General features: G+C 40.1%; 1 protein-coding gene across 5 annotated transcripts in view; it reads left to right on the forward strand.

Annotated features, from left to right (window-relative positions):
- Positions 1-15,352, forward strand: part of PEAK1 (pseudopodium enriched atypical kinase 1) — a 119,970-nt gene extending 104,618 nt beyond the window's left edge. For 4 of the 5 annotated variants that reach the window (XM_056345552.1, XM_056345551.1, XM_056345554.1 and 1 more), the window contains 2 exons: positions 2,443-3,191; positions 7,962-15,352. In XM_056345552.1, coding sequence (XP_056201527.1) covers positions 2,443-3,191; positions 7,962-9,119 — 1,907 coding nt within the window. In that variant the 3' untranslated portion in view covers positions 9,120-15,352. Of the gene's footprint in view, positions 1-2,442; positions 3,192-7,961 lie in introns of those variants that run through there. The other variant, XM_056345556.1, reaches the window with a different exon arrangement.
- The last annotated feature ends 7,124 nt before the right edge of the window (positions 15,353-22,476 follow it).

Genomic DNA, 22,476 nt, shown 5'->3' on the forward strand with positions numbered 1-22,476 from the left:
CTGTGTTGTAGGTGATGGGTGCACAAAATTTTCCACAGATCCTGGTTCAGTTGGGCTACGGCACCAGTTTGGGCTCCGTGAGCCTCCCTCCTGAAAAAAACCCACTGTGGGGCACCTTTTGTGGTGTACGAGACATGACTTCATAAGGATTGCGAAGCAAAGACGTTTACTGTTAGTTACAACTTTTATAATTTCATACTCTGTATGTGTGCTGCTAAAAGCTTTATTATTGCTCAAACTCTACTGTCCACGAGCCCAGCCACTGTTCACTATAGGCTACTCTCTGCTGTTCACACTGTTGCCTTATCTTCTGGAGGTGAGATCACATTCCTCCTTTGTTTCTATCTCATCCAGGTTTCTTCTCACACTCCCTCAAAGTTATTTACCTCTTTGCTGCAGGCTCACAGCTGCACATCGTCAAAGCAAGGCCACAGCTGCATATTATCAACGTCAAAACCTCCTACATCCAGCCTTACCACAAAATCCATAAGGCTTTTCTGAGGGTTCCTTGAGCTTAAACAGAAGATAGAGATAAAACTTGTATTTGTGATGGTGTCTCTTTGGAATGATTGAAAAGAGAATGATTGTTAAGAATTCAAGAGCCAAGGCTATTCTGTTTGTGGATACATATAAAAGTACAGTCCTCTCTCATTATCGGAAATTGGGAAGTCCTTTTCAGTTTTCTAACCCAGCATTCCAGGTTTTTTTGCGTCCTGGCTAAGAGGATCTTAGTTTGATGTATTTGTAAAAACTGTAACAACATATTTTCAAGTGTAAAGGAAGCTATCTTTTTTCTTTTCATAGACTCCAAAGTCATTTATTATTAATTATGGACCAAAGAGATGTAATTCAAATCTGAATCTGAGATCCCCCCAGTTTGGTTCAGCATTCCAGTTCAGTCTTCTCTTTACAAGGATTTGGTCAACTTGGTGGTGTTAGGTTAGTGGACTTTGAAGTTAACAGTTGGACTCAATGATCTTAAAGGTCTTTTCCAACCTAAACAATTCTGTGATTCAACATAATTATAAATACTCAAATAGTTGTAGTGCTCTTCTACTTCTTGTTCCCTTATTAGAAAAGATGCTCAGCTGCAATAATACAGAGCATCCTTTTCATGTATGCTGTGTTGCAACTGTAAAAATTGGCTTCCTGCCTTACTGGGAGAGTCAATGAACCTCACAGGAGTAGCAGAAAACTTGTAAAATAATCTCTCTGAAAATAGCAGTTGATTATTAAGAGTGGAAAAATCTCATCTTGATATAAGTAACAACTGTTTGACTGTCCCAGAGCAGCAAGTTGGTCACTTGTATTGGGGGATTTTTATCTATATTATTTTATTGTCTTTTATTTATTCTTCATTTCCAAGGACTGTGGCAGTTGTAAAACATAACTGTTCTCTCTCAAAGCTATCCAAAACACATGACAGGAAGTTTATCTTCCCTAGAAACACACAAATGTTTGAAAGTAGTCTGTCAGTGGAAATATTCCATGCTTTCATGATGTAGCCTGCCATTTGGAATCTCTTGAATGAATCTCTGTCAAGTTATCTATGAACATAATATTGCCACCAAAGGCACCCATGGAAGTGAAAAAGGGAAATGTATTAGAGAAAGTTACGGTTAGCAGGGAGGGGGTGTGAGTTTTAAATTGTAGGGTAAAAAATACTTCTGGGTTTGTAATCTCAGAATATGATCCTACTCTCATTGAAAGCAGTGGCAATACACTTTCAACCTGAGTGAAAGTAGGCTTAACTTCCCTGTTTTCACCTCATCAATCTGCTAGGGCAATTCTGACTTTCTGATGTGACCACCTAGGTATCTAAATTACATTGTGTCTGAAGTTTTCTGGTTTCCACTCTGAAGTAATGCTTACAGCCTCTTTAGCACATTTCCAATCCAAGCGATACCAGGTGAGGTTATATAAAAAAAATCACCTTACCTGCCAGAGGAATGTACCTATCAAAGAAATAGTGCAAAACCTCTTAGCAGCATCCACCTATAATTTTAGCAGAATTGAATAGGAAGTAAGGAATAATACTATAGTTGATAGACTGCAGAATGAATTATGTGAGGCTGGGTATAATTACTGAAACTGGAATTTGACCAGGGTGCCAAAACTGACGTTTGGTTTTTGCATGCAGTTTTTTGTCATTAATCCCATGGGATGTAAAAAGGCAACATTGCTAGCACTGAAACCGATGTTAATATGTAGGCCAAGGTCAAATAAAGACTGCCTGTATGTAGTGATGCAGATTTAATGATTTTGGTTTCTAATTAGTTCATCTTTTCAGATATATGTTTAGGTTTTCTTCAACTATGGGAGGTGGGTGGGGTGGGGGTGTCCTAGTTACCTGCACTTTTTTTGCCTTAAACTTGTTTTCAGAGTGCAGATATGAACAGCACATGCAACGTATCTTCTGTTACTATTGTCATCTTATTACAGGACAGTCCAGAGCAGCCATGATACCTCCAAAACAGCCAAGGCAACCGAAGGGAGCTTTGGATGATGCCATTGCCTTTGGAGGACTAGTAGACCAGGAGACAATGAACAACTTACAACCAACACCACCTCCACTGCCAAAGAAAACAATTTTGAGAGCTAACACAGAGCCAACTCCCAGAGATCTCCAGAAGCAGGCTCTGGAGAACAACCTGTGCATTGTGGCCAATCCCACCTATGATATCGACACCAACTGGGAAGCAAGCAGTGCCTGCTCTTCGGTCAGCCTGGAGCTCAAGGTACTGGACAATGAGTCTGGAGATTCCTTGGACAGGCCTACAGAAAAACTAAGGGCAACCACCTCAGCAACTAACAGTGTTTCCAGCCTAACCACTATCAGTATTAAGGACCGGTGTTCCAATAGCATGGAGTCTCTAACAGGGAGGCGCTTCTCACAGACTAAGCAGGGCAAAGGTGTCCAGAAGCCACAAAGGCAAGCACTTTATCGAGGAATTGAAAATTGGGAAGAGGTGGTAGGTAAAATCCGAAGCCTTCACACAGATTCACTCAAGAAGCTGGCACTTAAATGTGAAGACTTGTTCATGGCTGGACAGAAAGACCAGTTGCGATTCGGGGTGGACAGCTGGTCGGATTTCAGGCTAACCAGTGACAAGCCATGCTGCGAGGCAGGCGATGCAGTTTACTACCCAGCTTCATATGCAAAAGATCCTCTCAACAATTACGCAGTCAAGGTAAGAGGGGCTTGAAAAAGGGTAACCTAGAGAGCAATGAAAACATGTAACAACAATAACCATAATCTGCAACACATGCAGTAGTGATAGGTCCTACAAATATAAGTGCGTGCTGCTTGCAAAGCAGCAGCACTCTGAAAATGAACATTCCCAAGACACAGGTGCTTCCTTCTATAAAGAACCGTGTGTGGCCTTGGTATCTGCTGTTTCATCCGTTTTTCTTGCAGCACCAAAATTACTGAAACAAATCAGCACAACTCAGTCTTTACCATAGTCATTGTTTAATGAACTATTGAAGAAAAAGCTGTATTATTTTAACACATGACAGCATTTTTTTGGAAACCTGCGGTAACAAAATCCTTTGATTCATCTGCAAGCAGATGATGCTAAATTATTCCTTGTAGATAGGGAAGATTTCAAAATTCTCTGTTTTCAGAGCCATGTAATTTTAAAGGTAAAGTTATCTTTCCATTCCCATACAAGGTCTTATAGTTTCACCAGTGTGCATTACCAGCCTTTCAAAAGCTCTGCCTAGCCATCAGTGTTGCCATATAAGCTACACTAAGAAAAGAGTGAAACTTGTCAGTGTTAAGTTTTGTGGTCTTTTACTAAACAAACAGTTGATTTGTGTCTAGTTTATTCTTCAGCTAACACATAAGTAAGATTTACTAGATTTGCTCCTAATATATTAATAAATAGTTGGCAGGTATCTCACTAGATATTGTTACTTTATGGACTTTTATATAGGTAGTTCTTCCTGAGCGGCTTATTCTACAGCGTTCAATGCTTATCTGGTAGGGTGATAGTGAGAAAGACAGCAGAGACTCACAGCTTCCTGTGTGACCTTGAGTAAATCGTTGAACTCCTGACTCCTTCCTCTTGGAACTGAGATAAAACGTTTATTGCCAAACACAGGTGTGAGGCCTAATTGATTATTCCTAATAGAGCTTTTTGACATTCCCAGAAGGGTGATGCTTTACAGGAAGAAAATGTTGTTACCACTCCTGCATGGTCATGTACAGGAAAGGGATAAAAAACTGAAAGATAAGATTGGTGCAAGTGATAGGTTCTTCTGAAACTTGAAAAGGCATCTTTTTAAGGCAGATTTGTGGGCATAACCATTCATGTTTCTTCACTTATGAAAGGACCTCTTTCTGACAAGATGTGAAAGGAAATATGGATGTCTTGTAGATGCCACATCCAGTGGCATCTTGGCAAATCAGCCAAGAACCAGACCATGAGTATATCTGGCAATCGACTCTGGTTGCAGAATCAACAGTCTGGCATTGCTCAGTTTGGGTTTTTTTGGGTTTATTGCAATGACACAAAAATGGTTGCTTGTAGGACCCAAAGTGGTATTTTTCTATGTAAGCAGGTTTGGGTTATCGCTCACGTGATTCCTTTTTGCACAGTATGGACCTGCTCTTAAAGTATTCTCTGACAGGCAAGACCTATGTACTTGTTTTCTTATCTACTGTCCTCTTAAATATGCTTCTTTTGTAGAAAGCCAGTGAGAAGAATGAGCAGCAACATAGCATGGTCAAATACGATTTTTTTTCTCTCTTAATTCACATGCCTTAAAAATTGTTCTCAGACTAACACAATTAATTGCAGGTGTGATGGTCTTGAGAGTGAGTGAAATATCCACAAATGTCCTTGGGCAGGAGGTCACCATGTGCTGTTACAATGAGAGGAAAAGTTACTCTTAAAAATACCCTCCCTAGCACTTCATGTGATACTCTCACTACACATGTTCTCTGGTTTCTTTAAAAGCCAAGCAGGACCAGCATACAGGATTACTACTGTCTTTCCATTTTCTCTTTCACATATCTTAAACATTATACATTCAGCTGAGTTAGGTTCTCTTCAGTTGTGTGTTTCTTCAGCACATATTTTCATTACTGCTTTCTCTATGCTAATAGTTTAATTATATAGCATTGTTTAAACTGTGGTTACTGGATATTTTTTTCCCCTATAATCAGTTATACTAGATTTCAACTTTGTCTTAATATTTGCCCCAAGTTGATCTTTGACTTACAAGCCATCGGTCCAGGATCACATTTGTACAAAATCTCATGTCAGATTGCCATTACATTATGCAGAGATTTGGGGAATTTAGCTTTAACAAATCTATTTTGAGTACTTTTTGTGTGAGCTGAATTACATAATAATGTCTCTCCAACAAATAAGCTGTGTGTTCCTGCCATCTTAAATCCCTTGTCCCCAAAACAGGATGTCAAAAGTAGTGACATTAAAATTACTGGTGTGCCTATTGAATCCAAACTGTAGTTGTCCTGTTATTTTTTATCAAGCCTTAGAAATACACTTTCAAAGTGTAAATGGAACCACATCTTTGGACAGTGGACATTTATGTAGTTCTTTTGAGTTTTGTAGAACTACCTAAGCAACACTGGGTAACAATTCAGACACTTTTTAAGTTCTATGATTTTAATATTAGATTTGAGAAAAAAAATGTGATCATGGGATTTTATAATTATTATTTTCTTTGTAGAAAACAAGAGATTCATCCCAAGCAGTGTCAAGAGACTTAATGCATAAGTAAAAAAAATAAATTACATTTTCATATTTTATCTCCAAAAGTAGAAATTACAGAAGCACTACCAAACATTAAGCTTTAACCATTTGACTACTGCTGAATTAAATTTAAAAGAATGAACCTTTTGTGCAGTATGAATGATGTACCATTGATGGATGTACCAGTGCACCTTTATATTCTGGTGGAATCACCAGCAAAAGCTGCTCTGATAAATCTGGCGAACAAGCACAACTTGTTCTGTTGTTGTGGATAATCAGAAGTATTGTTTGTAGGGGTGTGTTGTTTCAAAGCATTGTATTAGGCTTTTTGCTTCACTGTCACCTGATCTAGTAAATATCCTGTGCAAAAAAGTTGCAGCCATGTAGAAATCATTTTGACTGAAACATTATAAATAAAACCAGTAAATAATTCATGATCAGAAAACTACTTTTCCAAGAAATTCCCTTACAGGAAAGGTTTCCGTAAAAATCCAGTCCCTCAGGTATTTTTCCTTCACTAAGTGCAGTACCACCTTCTAAGTAGTTGATAGATCCAGGACAATACGGATAAACATTCCTCTTAAACCACAGTCTTATCAGTAATTCCAAATATGTAGTGGAAAAGTTAACACTAAAGTAAAAGCAGCAGTAAGCACTAGTGTTTTGTACAAAGTGGATTGGATGAGTTTACGTCTTAGTATCCCTAAGGCAGTGATACAGCAGGGATTGTTTTTATTAAAAAAACCAACAAACTCAATAATAGTTAGACAAGATAATTACTGTCAGTGAGGTAAACTACTTCCACTTCCAGTTTAAAATTCTTAAGGAAATTACTGTACAATATCATAGACAGACACACAGAAATCATGATTCAGAGTCCACACAGAACAATACAGATCTGAAAAAAAACCAGCAGGGTTATGGCCTGCAGCATGTGTGTGTTCTGGCCACAGCCACGTGTTGCAATGCAGCTCAGGCAGGATAACAGGAACTGCAAAGGTGCAGACAGCTCAAAAGGAGCAATTAAAATTTATTGCTTTGATTGCCACAGGGCAGCAGAAGTTCTAGCAGTAAAACCTTAGGATTTCTGCGATGGTTCCAGTCCCAAGTATAAAATAAGGCAGTGCAGAAGTAAATAGTATTGGGCTGAATTTGGCTGACAGTTTCCTAGAGGCAGCAGGCAATTATTTTCTAGTTATGTTTAGTTTGTCACAGTGTGCTAGCATGTTTTTTTGGTATTCAGTTTCCTAGTGGAGCTTCTTGGCAGTAAAGGCCATCCCAGAACTTCATGCTTCAGATCAAAATAAAACTACATATGTTAAAATTTTAGCCCATTCCAAGTTCAGTCACAGCAGAGTAGCATTCTGAATTTTGGCACATCATTAAAAAGTCAAAGCCAGATCAAGAAAATGAGGTCAATCAGAGATCAAACTGACCTTCTTGGAAAACAAGGCTATGCCAAGAACAAGCTATCAGTTTGGGATTAGCAAGCTTTCATTCTGCACAGAATTTCATTTGCAGTTGTCCCTCTGTGCAACACAACAAAGTAGCACAGATGGTACAGTCTTTGTGATCTTCTGTGTTTCTCACTTGTAAATTAATTTACCACAATATTCATCGTACTTTTAAGTTCATGAACGCCCTGTAAAATGCATAGGACAGAGTGGAAATGAGATTCCCTACTGGTAAGGTGTAAGTCAGCTGATGGCACAGTAGGCTACTGGACTCATAAAGGAAAAATAAAAGCTAAGGCAGAACAGTTTTTAGAAGCTCTGAAACATTAAAATCTTGCTTCTTAGGGATGGAGGCAGGAAAAAATTGAAATGGCAGGATAAAGAGAAACCTGTCCTGTCCCTATAAACATAATGGAAGTTTAGTTCATATGGATGCATTACAGAAAAGACACGTGATGACAGTGCATTCCTGTGGGTGTGTGATCGTTTGATCATATGCTCAAATATTGTGTGCATGGTTCTTTGTATCTCCTATTTCTGTGGATTATTTTTATCTTGTTCAAGCTTCACACAAAGCTGAGAGAACAACACAGCATAAAACTGTTACATGCATTAAGATAGTCTGCCAAAGGTCAGTTCAGTAAAAAAATTTTCAGCGCTTCTGTTTAGGGCTAGACTGTGGATACCCATCAACAAAGTACATATTAAAAAAAAAACAACCATAGAATTTGCAAATGTATGAGTTACTGTTATGTCTCTTCTGTCTATTTTCTTCCCCCAGATTTGTAAAAGCAAAGCTAAAGAGTCCCAGCAGTATTATCACAGCCTATCTATCCGGCAGAGTCTGGCTATCAACTTCAACATCCAACAGGACTGTGGCCATTTCCTTGCTGAAGTGCCAGTTCGTCTCCTTCCATGGGAGGATGCCGAAGCACCAGAGGTGGAAGAAGAGGAGCAGGAAGAAGAGGAGAAAGAGCCTGAGCAAAAGAACAGAGACGCTCCTTCCAATACAAAGGCTTCACAGAAAGACAGCTCAAGCAACCAGGGGACCACCGGCAAGCCACGCAGCCGTGTTGTGGTCATCACAAGGGAGGTCCCATACTTAACGGTGGCTGACTTTGTGCGAGAATCTGCACCCCGCCATGCAAAAAGCCCAGATTTATATGAGAGGCAGGTCTGTCTACTCCTGTTACAGCTGTGTTTGGGCCTGGAGCACCTGAAACCCTATCACATCACACACTGTGATCTGCGGTTAGAGAACCTGCTGCTGGTTCATTCCAGACCAGGAGGCAGCCCTCTGACCTCTGAGTCTGTGGAACCCAGTACCAACACTGCTTGCCCAGCCAGATTAATAGTAAGCAATTTTTCCCAGGCCAAGCAGAAAAGTCACATGGTGGATCCTGAGATCCTACGGGATCAGTCCCGCTTGGCTCCAGAAATCATCACTGCAACACAGTACAAAAAGTGTGATGAGTTCCAGACTGGCATCCTCATCTACGAAATGCTGCACTTGCCCAATCCCTTTGATGAGAATCCAGAGCTGAAGGAGAAGGAGTATACTCGTGCTGATCTCCCCAAGATTCCTTGCCGTTCCCTCTACTCTCAAGGGCTTCAACAACTTGCCAGCTTCCTGCTGAATCCCAACCCTTCAGAGAGGATCCTGATATCAGAAGCCAAGGGAATCCTTCAGTGTTTGCTTTGGGGTCCACGTGAGGACTTGTTCCATGCTCTAAGTACATCTTCTAACCCCTCGCGGAGAGATGCCGTACTTCAGAACTGGCTGGATATAAAAAGGACGCTGCTGATGATCAAGTTTGCAGAGAAGTCCTTGGACAGGGACTGTGGAGTTATTCTGGAAGACTGGCTTTGTTGTCAGTATCTGGCTTTTGCCACTATAGACTCACTTCATCGCATTGTGAGAATCATGCAGCAGCACTAGTTTGTAGAGCCTGTTGCTTTTCATGAAGCACCCCCCACCTCCACCCCAGCCCTCACCCCAGCCTGCCCTAGGGCTCACACTTTGTACAAGTGTGATTAAATAGAAATATTAAAAAATAGCCCAGGTATCAAAGCCAGCAACTCTGAGCAAATAGGTTCTAATTGGAGAAACTGCATCATGTACCCAATGTGACAGAAACTTTACTGTTTTTCCAGGCCTGTTAGGGATTGATTATATATACACACGACTGCATTTGGATCAGACAGTATGTAACATGATTAGTATCTAGCTGAAAAGGAGCGCAAACTTTGATACCACTATTTCTACCACTGCAGTAAACAAATTGCCCTCCTCTTCTGGATAGTTTCTGCCATTTCTGTGTAGCATTGGTTAGTGAATAGCAGTAACCATAAGCAGAGATGAATTAGTTGTAAATGTGAAATGAATGATCCACTCATTTGCTTCCATTCCACATACCATGCAAAATTTTCTCTTAGCTTAGTCAGCCCTCCACAAGCGGGCTGGACTCCTCTTTCCTTTGGTCTCAACCAAACAGATCCTGATCTTTCTTTTACATGTTACACCTTCCTTTTTGTCTTTCCAGATGTGGTTATCCTGCTGACTGCAGCAAGTGTCAGTGGGCAGTAAGCATTGGTGTTCAGTCTTCTTCCCTCCTTCGCTGCCTCTGACTCACTGCCTACCTATATCCTTTCTAACCACGGATCCGTGATTTCAACAGTGCTGCCTTAATCAGACTGTTGCCCCTTAGCTTAAGACCTCTGCATTAAAAAGCAGAGTATGCACACTTCATCTATCCCATTTCCTACATGACATTCACCAGCCTGGACTGTTGATGTACTGTAGCTGTTACTACATTTATACAAGAACAATACAACACATGGTGGGCAATTGACATTCCCCTTCCACTGCAAAAGGCGCTAAAGCCTGACTCGAAATGGATAGGATGTACATAACCTTTCTGACAATCACTGCTATGGACTGGGGATCAAAATAACAGCCACCTCTTGTGTTTTATTTTGGTCTCTCTTGTCACTTGTGCCATATTGTGAAGTGGGACTGAAATTGGCTCTGTTGGTATGCTGGCAGGAGATAGAAATGTTTAGAGCTTGTCTGTGTGTAGCTAACAGGCCACATGGAGACACTTCTACTGCAGACACAGTTCTCTGAAGGGTAGAAACAAGGGGGCAGAAACACTGTTGTCTAATTATTGAGGGAGCTGATGAGTTTGGCAGCCACAGCCAACAGTATCGTGATCCATTTTTCCCACAGCAGTGTTTGGCTGCATCTCTCTTTTTGTTTTAACTAGCGTTTTCTAATGTTGCTATAGACAACACCCTAATAATGGAATGTTGTCAGAATAGCTTAAAGAGCATTGCAGAGTTTTGGACTAGAGCAGGAATTAGTGAGGATTCGAGACAGAATTTTTAAAAACTTAACCTGAAGGAGCTTTTCACTTTCAGAGGCCGCTGTTGACTTCCTTCCCTGACCTAATGGCTGTTTCCTATGGAACCTCTGCAGTTGTAACGATGGTGTCTTTGCTCAGTATTGCTAGGCTCTGAATTGTTTCCTGAATTGCTTTGAAGAATTGATCTGGATGCAGGGGGAAAAGTGATACTGAATGTTCTGACCCAGGTGATGGAAAGCAGACAGCCCTAGTTATGAGCCTGTGCTTCTCTCCTATGGATCTATGTGCAATTCTTGTATGTATTTTTTAAAGCTGTACATTACAGTGTTCACTTTACACACCAGCCTTTACCTGATGCTAGATCTGCAGCCCCTTCCTTTACTTTACTGGCACATAAATGCACAGATATCCATGTGTTCTTTTTATGGATTGATGTTTCATTTTAATTGTTAAAACTGTGAGGAATCAATTCACTTCAGCCTTGAAACAAATAGCCACTTTATACAGCATATGCATGCTTGGACCAGATGCATGGAAACTGAACAAACAGTCCTGCAGGCTTAAAAGTCAGCAAAACTAGCTCTGGATCCACACCGTACATTTGGAGGAGTTGAAATGTCTGTATCTCTGGCATCTATCAGAGCTAAGCTGAATTCTGTGTGGAAGCCTACATCGATTGTGCTGTAGTATAGACTGTCTTTGTGACCTTTCTAAATATTTTTTTGAAACTTCTGATTATTATTCTTCTGTTTGATTCACCTGTATCAGTGAAGGATCAGGCAAGGATAAGGATAATATATTTTAATGTGATATATATTTTTTTCTTCCCCTTTTCAGCAAAAAGGTTAGGGATGACGGCATTGATGCAGAAAAAGAGGACAGTGCATTAAAAGCCCAAGTGCAATGTATGTGGTTGAGGTAATCCCACTACATCAGGAAAGCAAGTTTCTACACTACTGCTGAGCAGCTCACAGAAGAACCTTCACAGAGACTCACACACACGTTCAGTGCAGCCCTCCTTTATCTGGACACAGGAGGGCAATGCTCTCATAGATTAACTACACTGAGCATGACAAGTCACTCACATACTATCTATTAGCTATTAGTTACAATGTGTTGAGCTATGAGTAGAGCTTCTTGTTCTCTGTGGTCTGGTTTTGTGTTTGTTTCGTAGTGCATGTGTGCACATAACTTCTTGCCTAACTCCTACAGGCTGTACGAGCAATTCTTGGACCACTGCCATCGCAGTGGGCTGATTTCCTTGAAGCTGGTAGGTGTCTCTGGATGCATGTTCTCAGTGCCACTTTCATGTCAACACGTACATGCAAAGTTGAATTGTGAATGTTTTACAACCATACGCATTTAATGCAGGTGGTCCGAAGCCTTTGTATCTCTAGCTATCTAATTTCAGTTTGTAACTTTTGTGATGAACCAATACTCATTTTAGCTCTGCAGCATAATCAAGCATGGATAGATGTTCACTACCAATCTCTTTCTTGTGCAGCACTGGGTAAACTTTAGCTATTTGTAATGTCGTGTGTTTTTTTTCTTTAAAAAAGAAAGAATGGTCAAAGTAGTCAAACACAATCGGTCCCAAGCTATTCCTTGAAGAGCTTGAGGCTGACTTTGCAGATTTGCCCATAGCTGATGATTGTAACTGTGTTTGTGGTGGCCCTTCATACTAGCAACAGATTGTGCCACATAAATATATGAGAATGTATGTATTAAACTGATTGTAAACAAATCCTAAGAATGCTACAGCATAATTGCTAGGCAAAAGGAAAAAAACCCGCTCTGTTTGTAACTGGGATCCTGTGTATGACAGGAACAAAACCCCTGGCTGTGCATGTTATATCTTACTTGAATATGTGCACAGATCTTGAAATTTTTTTTAGCAATGTTGCACTTTCAGTTGAGTTCAAGAAGTAGGAAGAGCTGCAAATCTAAGATAACAGTATTGACTGTAAATATATATTTTTCTATTAATAAAAGTTGTCATTCAAATATTTTTAACATGAACTCTAAAGATTTTTCCAGTGGAAACTAATCTCTGGAAAAATCAAATGCTTGTTTTGGAGAATTACGATGAGTGGTTTCTGATCATATTAGAGCCATTAAAAACCTCTCTAATGTTACAGAGAGAGTACAGTGATTGGATTCACAATGTTTAGTGCCTTGTCAAAAACTAAAATGTAGCTGGTCAGTGGTGGAGATCTTACTCTTTTCATAATAGCCCTAGAAATAATACTGCCCACATTAAGATGCAAAAGTCTTTACAAAATTAAATGCTGTACTTTGTATGGTACTGGGTTGATCTATTCAGTGAGATTTGGTTCTGGAGTTTATGTGAACGAGTTCTTTTTAAGTTGCTTGTAGTGTAGCATAAACCTGAAGTAACAAAGCTGTGGGCTTTCAAATTTCGGATCTGCACAGGGAGAATAACAGTGGATAACAAGTCAATTGGTCTAGACTGACCACAGCATCAAAAGAGGTGTATTGCTTTGACAATCTACGGCAGACACTCAGCTTCCAGGAGCTGAGGAATCTGATTAGTCTGGAAGAAGCAGTGAAGGTCAGATGGGCTGCTCCTGCTGTAGGTAGTGGATGTGCTGCACACCATACTCTGTGGTGTGAAATGCAAATCTCTGTTAAAACAATTGTAAAAAATTACTCCTGAGATGTTATGGAAAATGGTTATGTTTTGTATTTCTTAAATGGGGATTACTTACTCACTAATCTCTCAAACCTCAGATCTGATCCAGTCAATACCTGGTGAATATAAAGAGAATCTACTGGTAACGTCCCTACAGATTTTCAGGAATGAGGGAATCCAGAATTTTATTCTGGAGCCCCTGGAACGTCCAAATATAGAAGTCTGGTCTTACTTCAATATTCAGATATGATGAAATCAGTAACTCAAGCTAGGATGTCATGTTGCTGGCCCACAGACAAGAAAGCCTGCAGCATTTACAGAGATGTTTCACCTTCCATCTTTTATGCTACGCACATCCCGGCAGCGCCCACAAGGTATGAATCGATCATCTTGACATTTTAACACAGGGGAATTTCCACATATTAGAGAGAGAAATACATTATTTAAATAAATCACATCTGTTAGGGTTCACCTACTTGGAGAATTTATTCAGCAGCTTCACACTGTAGGTCCTTAACTTTAACATGTAAAAATAGTATTTGCTGCTGAAATGAAATGTATCTGTTTCTCAATTCTTGTGCTGAGATCCCCCACCTAAATTAATTTCTTTTTTTTGTAATAGCAATTAAACTAATATGTAAATATAAATTTAATAGTCCTGTGTTCATTTAAATAAATTTTAACTTTTCTGAGGGATACAATGGAAACAGAATCAGACTTTTTAATGCACTTTCCCCAAATAGGAATTAAGCTGTTTCTCTGTAGAAACAGTACATGACCATTATTCCCTGCGTGACTAAGCCATCTATTTTACTCTGATTTTGCAGAGGTAGGGTTGGTTCTGCTAAAACTCCTTAAAACCTAGAGAACAGAGCCCTTCAGTCCATGTAGAGAGAGATGTGTTGATGATTTAGTTATGCAGTAAGATAACATCAAAGATGTGCAGAATAGAATTTTAAATACCTCTATATAAATACACCTGTGGAAATATTCTGTAAACAATTAATCTGGATTCCAAACACTTCAAGAGAGGAATACACAAAAAATATTTCTCAGAAGAAATACTGGGGATAAATTTCTTCAGAAGAAGGAGCAAGTATTTCCCACTGTTGTGTTGCAGAGAATTTCTAGTAGACGTTTGTATGGATTTTATTATTCATCTGGATGCAGTATTAGAAGGATGGTGATTTTGAATAGGTGTAGAATGTAATTTAAATAATTTCCTGTAACTCTTGCATTGGTGTTCCACTTGACATTTAGTTGGAAACCACAGAATGCTTTCAGATCAAGCAGAGTTGCCAGTAAGACATGAAATACTCGACTTTACCTGTACATAAGCATTTTACCACTCTACAGATTTTGAGAATTTGGTTTGTACTTCAGACTATGAAGAGTTTATTTTTTTTCTCCATAAATTAAAGGGTAAGATTTCAGGGATTTAGAAGAGGTTGGAACTTTTTTTACATGGATGAAATATTTGTTCATATATATATATACACATACATACATATATATATATGAGTGCCTGTGGGCATATTTTAATATATATATGTATGTATATGAATTTTTGTATCCCAAAAGTATTCTTGGTCCCTTTTTGCCTGAAAATATATATATTATATATTGTATATATAATATATATTTAAGAGTATGTAAATTTGAATATAGTCCCTTCATAAATAACACCTCTTAAAAAATGACTCAAAACTTCTGTTTCTTTGTCCTTTGGCTTGTTGGTATTAGAAGGTTTTGCAATTGAAATCCTTGGGTTTTTTTCTTTTAAAACTTAATTATGCTGAGCATTTAAGAATATGCTCTTGTTTTTAATAAAAGAGGGAAATTTATTTTTAAATTAGGGATTCCAAAATCAGTGGACTTTTATAAATGGGATTTCTTTAAATCCCTTGAAGAAGGGATTTTATTTTTTTTTTCAGATCCATTCTTGTGGGTAATTTGTATTTGGAATTCCTGGTTGCATTGCTTTATCTGGTGCTTCATATTGATATTTACACATTTTTATATAAATAAGTATATAAACTTCAAGCCTTCCTTTGTGATTGGGGCAGTTACACTCTGGTTTGCTGTGGTACTTTGCTGTGTACTCTGTGGCATTCATGTTACTGTGTAAATAAACTAGTTTTATTACACTCAAAATCAAACTTGCAGTTGTCTGATTTTTTCTCTCGTCCTAGGTAATTAGACAAAAATGTGTATTTCTGAGGAAGATGCATGTGGCAAGTCCAGCAGAAGATTTTACTACAAGAATAGCTGGCTGCTTTGCAGCTGCAGCTAGTGTGCAAGTGTGGCAGATACAGACTTCAGTTGATGACACTGATGCTCAGCACCTCCAGCCATGCCATCACGGTGGCCGGGCATCCCAGCTGCATGAATTGCCAGTGCTTGAGACATTGTGCCACCTCCCATATCTGGTGTTTTCCCCAGAAGTCTCACCATGGCAGGCAATACTTTGGCTCCATCTGGACATGTGGCCCCGGTAGCCCAAAAACAATCCGGCCCCCAGCAGCTGCTGTTGATCGAACCAGCATCTTTTAAGGCCGCCTCGGAGGGAAGTGACTTGACACATAAGTGAAAATGGGGACAGCCACATGTCCACACTGGGGCAACCATTATCCACTGAAGGACTGGAGCCAAAGTTAGCAGTTCCCCTAATGTGGACAGGGCTTAAATGACCTGCTGTGAAGGAATAATATGACCTTAAGTCACATTTTTGTATGCTGTGACAAAGCAGGATGTCTCTAAGGCAGTCATCTGCCGTGGAGTTCATTTTGTGTCTGATCTGTTCATTACCTTGACGCATACATCCTGATGGAGGGTCTGTGAAAAACAGCTGGGATAATACGCATCTTCGATGATCATGCAGACACGCTTCAGTGAGAGTGAGATCAAACAGCTCAGTTTTGTACCCAGATTGGACAGGCAGCAATGGTGGCTGCAAATTCTAATTTATTAGCATAGAACAGGTGACACCATACACATTGGAGCAATTTTGTGCTTCTGCATGACAATCACACTGCTCACAAATACTCTTTAAAAAAAACAAGCACCTCCAAAAAAGCACCCTGAGGGCTCTGTTCTTCCCACAGTTGCAGTGGCTTTGCACAGGTATGTCATCAATTTCAATGTGATCAGAATTAGTCTAGAGTGTACCTACTACAGGCCTTTCACATTTATTCCTTAAGACAGTTGTTTCAAAGCCTTTCAAAACCAGTTTAAGCTATTATCCTCATCCTTTTTAAAAATACAAACTAACTGACTCCAGAGGTGTCAGTAAATATGCAACATGTGTAACAGCCTGACAGATCCTTTGGCTTTGCCAGAGTAATCCCTGTTCACTTCAACAAAGCGCCATGGACTTAGCAAAACAGAGTTAAATTATGCCATTTGTCAGTGGCAATCGCCGCTCTGGAGGGAAAATAGGCAAAAATAGACTGAAACCTTGTCAAGATGTAATAATTATACTAGTTTAACTAAAATCTGTTTGAAATTAATTCAGTTATGTCAATGCAATCTCTCTTGTGGGTGTCCTTAAGCAGTAGCAGTTTGGCATTCTCATTTCAGCTTGTGCCAGACCTGAATGCAAGCGGAGCCAACAGATGCCTAGTTTTGGCTGACGTAAGAATGTCTCTGTCAGGTTTCTTACCAACTCAGAAATTCACCTTATAGTAGACAGGCCCTAAAGATCTATGTTCCTCTACAAGAGAAACATTTTTCTAGAAACCCTCCACACATCACTTAAGCTGTGCAGGCTGCTGCTTTTGCCCAGGTTAGTGAGCTTCTATGCTGCCGTATATGTACGACACCATCCTCCTTACCCAGCAGTGTTTTTTACCAGAATCAGAAGCAGCTAGCTCACAAGGCAAAATGTTCAAGTTAAATATTTGCCACAATCTATCCTGCGGGGAGGCTGTCGTTTCTTTTCAGTTGTGAGCTAAGACTCATACCTCTGTGGAGAAAGATACACATCAAAACACCATGTTGGGCCTTCAAATCTACTGCACTTAGTGCTGCTGCCGCTGCTGTCTGGGCAGGCAACGCTTCCTTACTTATGTGCTTACACTTACAACTGGGGTGCTTAGCCCATTCACTTGGAAAATGGAGGCAGGCTATCCGTTCAACACTTCCAAATGAGCACAAAAGTCATCATCTGGCAAGCAGACACTGGGGGAGGCACTGGGAGGGCGTCTTTGCCTGTATCAAATGAGAGAACTCAAAATTATAGCTATTGAACAGCATTTTCTATTAGCATCTCCTGCTCTTACCCATTTGTTTTACTGTCATTAAGGCATTATTTTTGTCATGTTGCAGCTGGCAGAGTCAGGACATGCATGGAAATGCACAGTGGAAGTAACTGACAGACATTTAAGGTAAAGCCACAACACTCTTTACTGTCTTATACTCCAGAAAGGGAAGGAATGGAAATGGGGAGGCTTATTGCAAATTGGTACCAGCCGGTAGCCGCTGTTCAACAAACACATAGAAAGCTGCTTTCTCAGGCTGTTGCATGGCATTTTACAGGTGCTGAGACGTGCCGTGTCACTGGTACCACCCAAAGTACCTGGCTTGGCTCCCGGGGGGGGGGGGGGGGGGGGGGGGGGGGGAGAGGCCATACTCCCCTGCACAGCACCATGCTGCCATTTAGAGACAGAACAACCCCAGGGCCAGCACCTGTGTGCAGTGGGGCATGATGCAGTTACAGATCTAATGTCAGGTGCTAGGTTTTGCCTGATTTCATTGCAGTCTTAATGGTCCAGATTAACTGCAGTGAACAACAGATTAGCCTTAAAAACCAGGAAATCCCCACCGTTTATCTGTAAGAAGCAAGCTATTAACTTTGCACCTGTCCAAGGTGCAAAATGACATAGATGTTCTTATAAAGAAAACAAAGAATTACATCTAGATAATGAAATTCTCCTGGTTCCCACATGGACACTAAATTTAAATCAAGTTACTGTTGGAAATGGGTCAGTAGTCTGCCCATGTACAACCACTATGACAACCATCAAAGGAAAGGAACACCCCATAACCTGCAAGCCAATCATGCAGCTGCTCTTGTCACGGGAGAAAGTTTCCTTCTTTCCTTTCATTTACATTATTAGAAAAAAGGTTTATGCTCTGTCATATTAATACTCCATCTTAGGTATTTGTGCTTGTATGGGAGTTATTGCTAAAGCTGCGATCAGAGGACATGAGGGTGTGCTTTAGCTTCAAACAAGAAGGAGCAACAGTGTGTCAGATGATGTTGTGGGATGCCACATGACAATTTTTTTAATGGCATTATTTATAAATGTTTTAATACCACCCACTGCTCCATAAAACCCTGAGCCAGAGCTTCACCATCACTGACCCTTTTGCAGCAGTGACCCAGTCAAATCATTTCCCTGTGGCATGAAGCATTTCTCCCTGTGTGTTTCTTGAAGGCTTCAATGTCTCCTTCCATAGAAACTTCAGCACACAGTCCTACTGTCTTCATTGCCGTGAGCGAGATATTTTTTGTTTGTATGTTTTTGAGGTGATATGGCTCAAACTGAGGGACTAGGAGTAAGGGCATCAGTATTCTGTTGGAATGTCAGAACATATTTCATCTCCAGCCCATCAGCACCCTGTTTTCTTGTCCTGGGCAGATATCTCCATGCCTAGAAGCCTTGACTTTTAAAAATTCTGGACATTCACATTAGACTACTTAGTTTATTTTTTTTATTAGGAATTAGTCTGTGCTCATCCAACTCAAATATCCTTTGCTGGTTTTGTGTGCTTTTTTAAATAATTCAAATTCATCTGGAGCTTTTACAAACTTCTGCAATTTACACTAACCTTGAACGGGTTTCACTTTGTGATGAATCACTTCTTCCTCCAGATCAGCAACTGGAAACACTGACCTAAGACACAGTTGCCTGTCTTCTCTAAGCAGTTTGTACTTGTTACAGAATGTTTGTTCTCAATCCACAATCAAAAGTGTTTTCTTTTCCTCCACTCACCAAAAGTAAAATAAAAATACAATGTGAGTTTTGTGCTGATCCTAAAGCACTTTACAAGGAGGGCGTAATTCCTGTGTCACAGATTCAGGAACGGATGCACAGCATGGCAAAGGAATGTGTTCAAGGACACAGCAAGCCATTTGAGGGGAAAAGAATGCATGAATCCAGGACCCATTCAACTAAACTATCTCCTACAGTATTTCTACTTGCATGCTATCTGCCACTGACTCACAACTGTCCACTGTGATTTGAGAGCCTCCATTAATTACATCTGTCACAGAATTATTTTTATAGAATTATAAATTCATTTGGTCAATTTTAATAACAGTTGCTTGAACAAGAAAGTAACAAGATTACTCAGCCTCTAAAAAAAAAAAAGGAATTCAAAGCTATACCACTGGAGTAGCAGATCAAGCTGCTCTGACATGCGTTTCAGCTTGAGCATCCATCTAGATTGAGACTAGCGTCCTCTGCCACTTCACTACCCTCTTCCATCTCTCAGTGCAGTCTCAATACCTCTGTTTTGCAGGAGACAACTCTGCCTTGAAGCACCTCTCCCACTTGGACCAGCCCTGTTCCTCAGGATTGCTGAGCAGCCTTTCTTAAAAGGAGATGATGGGGAATGAGCCTTATGAACATGAACTGCCTTGACACACCTTCAGAAAGGTGTGGATCAGTCTGTGGGTTTGTTGAGTCCCAAATCTGCTATATTATTATGCCGATGACTTCAAACAGTCTCTACTGAAAGCTTCAAAGGCCTTTGTGTGATTAGCACATACAGTTCATATTAGTCTCCAGAGAAGTATGGTTCCTTCTGAGATGATGTATGATACCTTTCATCACCTTATCAGTGTAAAATACACTGAATGGAGCGTCAATGAGCATGCTGGAAACTTGGGCAAAGAGTAATTGAAACACATCAGGACACTGTGTAAACCTTCTGTTTGCTGTGGGGTAACTTGGAAAACAGCAACATTGCAAGGCTCTTCTGCTTTAGTCAAAAGGCAGACTCTTTAACAGCTTGGGATCCCTCGTACTGTGCTGTGTATCATTCCAATACTGATGTACTGGAAAAATGCCATCTGCTGAGCAGCAGACCATGGGCTCCGTTCAGCCTGATCACTCACTCAGGCATTGGGAGCAGTCACAGGGGAGGCAGGTGGAAAATAACCAGTCCAAATCTCCTCTGGAGCTACCAGCTGACCAGAAGGTATTGCAAATTTGCTGAGAAAAGATAGTGGGTAATAAACTGCCTACTTCAAGATGCATTCCCAAGATGGCGTTCGTAAGAAAATGAGATGCAGCACAGTCCTCTCAAAGTAAGTCCCTGTCAGCCTCTGTCAAGTACTGCCAGATCTGGCAGCCCCACAGCTGGCAGCTCACATTCCCCAGAAAACTGGGGACCTTGTGACATAAGTCAGCTGGGGACAATTAAGAGAACTGGTGAGTGAGCCTGACTGGTGATTTCCCAATGAGCTGGTATGAAGCAATTGCAGAGCTGCTCCACACTGTTCCATGTATGACCTGGATTTAGCTGCACATCAGAAGTTTCCTCGCCAGCCCTGACTCCTGCCCTGGCTCAGGACCCTGCCAGGTAGTACATCCTTCCCAGACAACACACTGGACAACAAGGAGGGTGGCTTTCCCATAAAAAGGCTACTGGACAGGCAAATGGTGTCTATCTACATTCAGAAAGAGAAAGTTGCAAATGATGTAGCCAGAGTTCGGCGGAGCTATGCTAGCTTATACAGCTAAGCATCTGACACAGAAATCCCATCAGTAAGTTTAAATAACTCTAAGAGGAAATGATGTTAGGTTTACCATAGACCATTTTGGAGTTCTGTCAGTACTCTCCCTACTGGGCTAAGCCTGTCACCCATGGCTTACGTCACTGGCTGTGCATCTTAGAAGTTTGTACCAATAACAGTCACTGGCAAAAATAACTTTTCCATAATGTTTTCTTTAATGTTGTGTGTCTTTGTAGGGCTCCCCCTTTTTTCCCCTCTTTCTCTTTTTATTTTTTCTCCTTTGATTCTTTTCCAAATTTTCCCTGTTAGTTATTAACTAAATGCCGAATCACTGTGTATTTTGTAATTGGATTATCTGCTAATACTTGCCTAAAGCATTCAACGTTGATTAAAAGAAAGGGTGGCCATTATGTTATTTTTAATACAAATTATTTAGGTCCTAAGGCTGAGATTGAATTAAAAAAGGGATCAAATTAATGAGAGATTGAATTAAATTAGAAACATCTGATTGCAATATTTCCTACATCTCCAAACTGCCAAAAGACAACAGTGGTATGGCTATGAATTTCTGTTATCCCATGAAAAGGTACAAAGAACAGCTTGTTTTAACTGCATCTGAGAAGTCGGCCTTATCATGGATATAATTAGATAAGCGCTCAAAATCTGCAGCAATTTTGAAAGGGGTTATAATGTAACAGCAAAAGATTCTATCTGAATACCAGCCACAAGGTCACTGCTAATTTCTTATTTCACACAATGTAGGCTAGATTTCCAAACCGCTATCTGTTCACCTTCTCACATACGCGTGTGTATACATACACTCACTATGACAAAGAACTGGAGACATGGGTTCACACAATCCCTGAAAGCAAAGCTGTACACCACATCTTCGATGCATGCAAATTTAACACAGTCATGCAGTTATTAATAATAATAAAAAATGAAAGGTTTTAATAATTTTATTTTTCCACACTTCCTGAAGTGTGAGGGGTATGATGTGAAAACACTAGTTGCTAATCTGGATGCATTTATTAGTTCTAAACAGCACAGAGAATTAAGATTTCAAGCTTGCTCTCTACAGGGAGCAATCAATGGGCCTAAGACATTATCATGACTGAACTGAGCTCCTCAGGTTTAAAAGCGGTCTTTCTAATCCTACTTTTTAATCCTACTAATCATCAACAATCCCATTGCTATTCCCGCCCTGAATCTGACTTCATCACAGAAGTGCTTTTGTTGCACTGCATTTCAGTCATTTCAGTGAGATTCTAAACTGCTTTTGAGAAAAGCTTTAACTGACTTTGATCGTTTATTATCTCCCAATCATAAATGCTAATTACACAGCTGAGAAGACTGATTCCTCTCTATTGCCATACTTTCACATAGAAATGCAGACAATTAATTTTTTTATTACTTTAATGAATTTCCTTTGTACTTTGGTCCAGTAAGTGCAGAGAAAAGATTATTCCTTCCAGTGTGGTTAAATGTGAGAGCCTGCTTTACAAAAGCAATAAGCAAATCAAGAGAAAAATCT

The sequence above is a fragment of the Falco biarmicus genome, chromosome 7, assembly GCF_023638135.1.
Source record: "Falco biarmicus isolate bFalBia1 chromosome 7, bFalBia1.pri, whole genome shotgun sequence".
Lineage (NCBI taxonomy): Eukaryota > Metazoa > Chordata > Aves > Falconiformes > Falconidae > Falco > Falco biarmicus.